Genomic DNA, 7,443 nt, shown 5'->3' on the forward strand with positions numbered 1-7,443 from the left:
TGATGAAGGGTTCCGCTATGAAAGATTAACTTGATGGTGATACACATAAAGTAGATTTAGGGGTACAATACATCAATATTTCTATTATTTCATGTTACGCGATATTAAGATAACGTCATAGCTCTCCCTATTGTTAGAAAAGAAAATACGAAGAAAATTTTGCATTTAAGGTAGCGATATGTTTGTATTTAAAAATCTTACATAAAGAGAGTGAAACCCAGCAAATCCTATTTCCATGATAAAAACCATCCTTGAGAAACTGGCTAACTTTGGTATTTACCTGGATTCAGTGTGCCAACCGAACCATACTGTTCAGGTTATCTTCCTGGGAGTTAAAGGTACAAGTAGTCCACGATATTCAGCATCCTAATGCTCAAATTAGTGAACAATATGAATGCATTATTTGCAGCAAAAATGACATTTGCATTAAATGCCCATTCGAGGAACGAACGCAATAGATTTATGTATAATCTCAGCAGTGACTACTGGGCGTGAATTGATATCACCGACTAAAAAAAAAAAAAAGAAAAAAAAAAAAGATAGAAACGAAGCAAACGAAAGAAGAAAACGATTCTAATTTCAGTAGTAATATCTCCGTCAACACAGCTTCACTCTTTCGCCTATCTTCCACAGAGTTTGGCAGATTATGCATTATACTAGGAATCAGAGTTAGCCATTCAAGAAGTTGCACAGAGTAAAGCCATACATACGGATTATTATCAGTGTCCTTGAAAACAGAGGATTGTCAACCCTTATATGTGAAAGAACAGTTACACAGATACTACATTTGGTACAGAAGCAGTCAGAGATCTTATTTATCCTACATATTCCCGTAGGCAAATGGAATATGAATAAACTGACCGACCTTTGCGTAATAATTCAAAACCGAACTCAAAGGGGAAGCAGAGTGATTATAGTGGGTATATAACAATATTTTGAAGCATGAGGACTTCAGGAGGGTTCATAAGAAGGCAAGTACTATGCAAACTGAATTGGTAGCAATACTTCTAGCGACATCATTTCCATTGAATCGAGACTCAGGAGACGTTTTCTACGACTGACAGAGTGCTCTCCAGGGCCAGGAGAGCTCTCGCTAGATGTATTGGAAACATTGCAAGTGGCACCAAAAGGAACATATACCGTACATAAGAATAGGATCACTTTATATAATTCACGTGCATGCCATGGAACGTTGGAATCTTTAATATGCATGGTCATGCTGATCGCTTAGCAAGGTATGGATACTGATCTCTTATTTGAATTTCGCACGCTCTTTATAGAATCTGCTACAGGGAGATGACGCATTCGCAAAGGCATGAAAGATGAACAGCTATGACCGATTTTCACAGATAAAAATAATCAGAATTTCGCTAGGATACAGGGTGTATTGTAATGCAAATTGGAATATAAGTAAACCCTTGTACACTATAAAGGTAGAGTGCGTGTGTGATACTGCCCACCAACGAGAGCAACAAAGCGTTATGTAATGGTTTCATCTGATGTAATAGAAGATAAAATCACAGTTTGCCTAATATGCCATGTAGTGTAATACCATACCATAACATTATTGCAATGTATTAATCAATCAAAGCTCTCCACACCTATGCAGTTAACGGGTGTCTTAAACAAAGGACTACACTCTACACCCAACTGAAGATCTAAACATATTACATCCAAAACAATTCGAAGTAATATTAAAATCTAATGTTATTCCCATATACCAAATTTATCACAGCTAACAGAGATGCAACCAAAGCACTAAACTAAAATGATCGATCTACCAGGCGCTTTTGTGCAAAGAAAAGGCCGACTTATTCGTTCTCTCGGGAGGCGCCACCGCGTTCTTTGCAGCAGACTTTTTCCTGAGACAAAGGAACTTTCTGAAGGCGGCGTTCAGACAGAAGATGAAGAAGATGAAGCATTCCATGAGCGTGATGAACGAGAAGCCGAGGAAGACACCTGTTGAGCCGCCCAAGTTACCTGTTGAAGGCGCGGTGTTGGGGTTAAAACATAAGTAATTTGAACAGATATTCAATTTGTATTTGTATAACTGAGCAGCAATTTGGGTTGACAAATGGCTAAGTTAATTTACTGATAGGTAATTTATGTTCATGGATTGGTAAGTTGATGAGCCACTCCTTATATTAGATAAAGGTTTATACAATACTGAAGAATTTATTAGTATTATGATGGATATATCAGAAATTTGACGAACAGATTAGTAACTGGATTAATCAATCGTACTTGGTATGCCTGGAATTCAATAAAATCCAAACAAACAAACAGAAGTGAACATGAAAGTAAGAAAGGAAAGACACAAGTTTGAATAGATTAATAGTGACACATTACAAATAGCAAACATTACACGTGGAGTAGACATTTATTCCTTACTAAGTAAATCCCCGTAAGATTTCCTAGACAGATAGACCTCCTCGTACTCCAGCAAAGGGTAGAAAATTGTCACCAGCGTCAAGAGATCCTGTCTGTGGATATAGAAAAAACTCAGTGTATGATTTGTATAGATTAATGCCATATACAAAACACATCCAACCATACGCATATGAACTAAACGGTCCTCATAAACACACACACACAAACAAACTCACTCCACGAGACCAAAACGTTCCTTGAGTTCGGTCATCTGGTACAAGGGAAGAGGCTGGGCCACGGTCGACGTCTTGAAGCTGCTCATGGTACACACTCGGCGACAACGACTGGTGACTGGGAAAAGACAGGGTTCTTTGGGTGTGCATGGTAAGGCTGAAGGTACAGACATAGGCTGTGTTGACAGGCTTATGTAGGTACGTCATTTTGTCAGTACGAGTACCCATCCTTTGTAACTTTCTCATTCCAGCAAATAAACTAAAACTAGCAATTTTAATATGATTGAAAGTGGTCTCAAATGCATCCTCATGAACCCTAATAGGCACTTCTGTCTCCGGGCTTGGCCAATGGAAGCGGTGATACTGTATCAATATATGTGGAAATCATGTGTGAATTAGTGAATATATGCTATTGGCTGAACATGTGAGAATTTGCTGTAATTTCTCTAATTCTAAATAACATCACAAATACCCTGAAAAAAATCTTTAACCTGTTCGTTATATAATTTCGAAACCAAATCTATCAATCACCCCCCCCCCCTAAAAAAATGATTTAGTTTTATTTTCATGTGTGTTTTTCTAACAGAAATCGTAATCACAAAAGGATATATTTAACCTCTTCATGAAAAAACAAGCTTATCGAAGGACTCACGATTATCCTTTTCATCTATTTAAAATTATTTAGCCAACATTTTATTCAGAAATGTGTGTTTGTGTACAAATATAATAATAATAATAATAGTATAGTATAAAAATATAAATCATAATATATTTCATAAATTATTCAGATACTAAAACTTGACGAAAAACCTGTATCTTGTCATTCCCTTAAAAGCAAAGTCAGAATTAAGGAAACAATATAAAACAACTCACCGTTCATGACGCAAGCGGCCATTTCATTTACCATCTCTCTCTTTTCCTCGGGAACTGTATATTAGGAAGATGAATTCGTTTTCATTAAAAATATGAAGCTTTTTATCAAATCAAACCTTTCTCATTTAATACGATATAACTCGATTCTATATATCAATATTATTTTTTTTAGTCTATATTGTTTTCATTTTTATTGTGAAGTGAGAAAGATAAAACATGAAATTACCTTCACGAGTCATGAAGTCCGTCACCCGATTGATACAAGCATTAGACGTGTTTACGGAACACAGTTTAGGAGATACTGCAAAAAAGATCGCCGTAGATATGAACAATTGGAAATATAGACAGATAAAAAGAGACAAAAACAAGGATAGCTATATGGATCATGTACCACCATCGATTGAAAGACATCAGACACATACATACGTATACACAGACATATCACCAACACACGAAAGAAAAGCAACAAATAAACTGAAGTCTCACATCTCTTTTTCCACTTACGATGCAAATTATCCAGAAAATAACTACTGCAGCCGCACAGCTTGGCACCGCACTCCCTATAGATCGCCGTCATGCAGTTTCCACCAGTAAAATAGAAATCGTCAGACGCCCCATACACAAGGTCCTCCACCTTCACGCACTCCGACTCACTCCAGTCTGGGTTCTGTTTCACCTGAGCGTTGTCGATCTGCGGGAGTGAAAGGAGGGAGGGACTAGAAAGGAGGGAGTAAGGGCCTGTATTCATACATACATGCATGAATACAGACAGACAGACAGAAAGAGAGGAAGACAATCTCTCTATATATCTCTCTCTCTCTCTTTCTCTCTCTCTCTCTCTCTCTCTCTCTCACACACACACACACACACACACACACACACACACACACACACACACACACACACACACACACACTCCACGCATCGCAACACGTACCGTTTGTAGAGACACCTGCACTGATAGCAAAGTGTTCGGGGTTATCATTGGGCCATGACCTACGACCTCGAGCGAAGGGTGAGTCACATTGTTATGTAGTGTGATTTGAAGTTTACGTTTGAGCCACTTCGATGGATCCAAAATACCTTTTACGAGGGCTGCGGGAAGTAAATGTATGGATTGTTATTAATTTTCACTGAGGTATTGTTAGGCATTTTTTTTGTGTTTTTTTTCATAATTCTGCATTTTCAATCTTGGGAGAAAAGCAACAACAAATTTCACTATTTTTTCCCAAATACGAGCGGTCATCAAAACAAATACACAATGATTTTTTCACGCATGCGCATCGCACTGGTGGGCAAAGGTGCAACAATGGCCGCTGAATCTACAGAGAAAACTATGTCGCTCTACTACAAATCTCTTAAATCTTTTGCTAAAAAGCGTTATGACGAGAAGGTGTAGTTTTCAAAGGGTATCAAGTATTTACCAGATCCGTATTTGCTAACGCCAGGCTCTGATACAGCACAGAAAAAAAAATGCTAAATGGTTGGTCTGAAAGCCCAAGTAGCTGGCCTGACATAACTTTTGGAAATATTTTATATGTACCTTATACATACACCCGGAACTTATACCAGTGAAAAAATGAAGGTCTATAAACCTCTTGATGCCTACAATTAAGTATACATTTAAAGTTTCACGATTATTTTTTTTCTGTGAATATTCGCATTGTAAGCCTAAAGGCATATTTAAAATTCAAAGCCTCACTGCCTTACAGTATTAGGTTACATTCCGTTAGGCCAGATTATAACTACATACCAGTCTTTTTGGACTAATGTCTACTTTTCTGACAAACAATGCTCATGATTTGTACCTTCTGTAATAATATCATCATAATCTTTTGTAAAACTTTCTGTAGTTTGAAATGGCTCGTATGTATTATCCTTAGAAACTAGCAAACATGATGAAATTGATTCAATAACTGCCTTTTCACTTTCCTGCTCATTAATCTACTTTGTAAAATCTGTCTTTAATACTCTTTTATATCTGGCTTGGTTTGATGCTGAAGCTGATGAATCATTCATTTCGTATCCCATATTAAATGTTGGAACATAATCAGGACTACGCTTATCCCCTGATGCAACACCTGCAAAATCCAAGATGGGAAACAATGCTAAGTCTATGGGCCTAAATAGTACATCTTCCATACCTCAGAATTCTAATATTCGGCTTATGAAGAAATAGACTTACCACTGATAAAATGCATTCCACATACTCTTACATCACTGTCTAAAGGAGGGTTATAATCTTTGCGTCTAATAGCTGCTATCCACAACAAAAACTCAAACTTGAACCTTTTACATGACGATTTGCACAACGAGTGATAATGCAACTATTAATCATTTTGATGATCGACAGGGAAAGAACTAACTATGCGAATAAAAAAACAGGAAATTTACGAAATATGAAGAATAAACGAAGACGACAACTAAGAACGCTTGAGTTTCACTGCGATGCTAATGGTGAATGTTCTTTTGCCCACCACAGCCACCGGTTGTTCATGTGACCTCTGATCGTGACGTCACGTTGACCGTCCCTATAATTAAGTTTTCTCCAAATCTTTCTTCCTTTCTCTTACACTCCCTCCCCCCTCTCCCTCTCCCCTCCCTATCTCCCTTCTCCGACCCCCCCCTACGCTTAATCTTACCAAATAGTCTCATTACCCATTAAAGTACATGGCCCATCATTCTCCACTTCCCTCTCAATCCCATCCACCCACTCCTATCCCCCCTTCCCTACCATCCACCCTCTCCCTCCCCCTCCCTCCCATCCACCCACTCCTCTCCCCCCTCCCCCTCTCCCTCTACCCATCACCATACCTGGCTCATCATTCTCCACCTGAAGAAGGGTGATGATGAGACCCCCCATCTCCCCGCTGAACACCTGACTGAAGCTCTCGTTGGCAAACAGGACGTAGCATTTCCCGGAGAAGGTGGGCACGGGCGTGAACATCCGGCAGCAGTCTTTCTCGGCGATTTCCTTGTCGTTGAAAGTACACTGGACGATCATATCCTCGCAACTGTGGAATGGATGGATTGGGTGGGTGGATGGGTGGGTGGATGGGTGGGTGGGTGGGTGGGTGGGTGGATGGGTGGGTGGTTGGGTGGGTAGGTGGATGGATGCATGAATGGATGGGTGGATGGATGGATGGATGGATGGATGGAGGGGAGGGGATGGAGGGAGAGAGAAAAGAGAAGAGAGATGGATGGATGGGTGCGTGGATAGATGGTAGGTGGATGGATAGATAGATGGATGGATGGATGGATAGATGGAGGGGAGGGGAGGGAGCGAGAGAGAAAAGAGAGAAGAGAGATGGATGGATGGGTGGGTGGAAGAATGGGAAGGTGGATGAATGGATGGATGGATGGATGGGTAGGTGGATGAACGGATGGATGGGAGGGGAGGGAGAGAGAGAAAGAGAGAAATAAAAGAGAGAAGAGAGACAAGAAAAGAAAGCGTTTCGAAACCATAAACCCTAACAACAGAAACATGAAACGAAACGAAAGCAACACCTACTCCAGAGACACGCGGTCAATAATCTGCGTCACATTCATCTTCTTTACTTCCAGAAGGTTCTCAAACTGTTCCTGAAGTTGTGCGAGTTTGATCTGTCCTTCCGTCGTCTTGAAGAGCCTGGGATTGCCAAGCCACGGACTGGCAGCGAGCATCATCATGTAGTTGGCTAAGTCGGCACTCACGTTGATCTCTGGAAAGGAGGGCGAATGTAAAGGGTATTTTTTTTTTTTTTTTTTCATTTTTTGGTATCTGAAAGGGATAGTTGGTGCAAAGAGGTATTCTTTTTATTTCTGTATCTAAAAGGGAGGGTTAGTTTAAAAGGCAATAAAAAAAAAAGAGGTATCTAGAAGGAAGGGTTGGTGGAAAGGGGTAGTGTTAAAATTATTTATTATTATTTATTTGACTCTGGAAGGGAAGGTTGGTTTAAACGGGTATTTTTTGTCTCTGAAAGGGATG

General features: G+C 39.6%; 1 protein-coding gene across 1 annotated transcript in view; it reads right to left on the reverse strand.

Moving 5' to 3' along the window:
* LOC125044490 (sodium channel protein Nach-like) overlaps positions 1 to 7,164 on the reverse strand; it is a 7,767-nt gene extending 603 nt beyond the window's left edge. Inside the window, exons 1-9 of the mRNA XM_047641182.1 lie at positions 6,988 to 7,164; positions 6,291 to 6,490; positions 4,414 to 4,571; positions 3,981 to 4,167; positions 3,703 to 3,777; positions 3,477 to 3,530; positions 2,607 to 2,721; positions 2,392 to 2,483; positions 1 to 1,980 (exon numbers count right to left, since the gene is read on the reverse strand). The exon at positions 1 to 1,980 is cut by the window's left edge and continues 603 nt beyond it. Of these exons, the coding sequence (XP_047497138.1) occupies positions 1,778 to 1,980; positions 2,392 to 2,483; positions 2,607 to 2,721; positions 3,477 to 3,530; positions 3,703 to 3,777; positions 3,981 to 4,167; positions 4,414 to 4,571; positions 6,291 to 6,490; positions 6,988 to 7,145 (1,242 nt within the window). The 5' untranslated portion in view covers positions 7,146 to 7,164 and the 3' untranslated portion in view covers positions 1 to 1,777. The remainder of the gene's footprint in view (positions 1,981 to 2,391; positions 2,484 to 2,606; positions 2,722 to 3,476; positions 3,531 to 3,702; positions 3,778 to 3,980; positions 4,168 to 4,413; positions 4,572 to 6,290; positions 6,491 to 6,987) is intronic.
* Between the last annotated feature and the right edge of the window lie 279 nt (positions 7,165 to 7,443).

Source organism: Penaeus chinensis, chromosome 3, assembly GCF_019202785.1.
Source record: "Penaeus chinensis breed Huanghai No. 1 chromosome 3, ASM1920278v2, whole genome shotgun sequence".
In the NCBI taxonomy this organism is placed as follows: domain Eukaryota; kingdom Metazoa; phylum Arthropoda; class Malacostraca; order Decapoda; family Penaeidae; genus Penaeus; species Penaeus chinensis.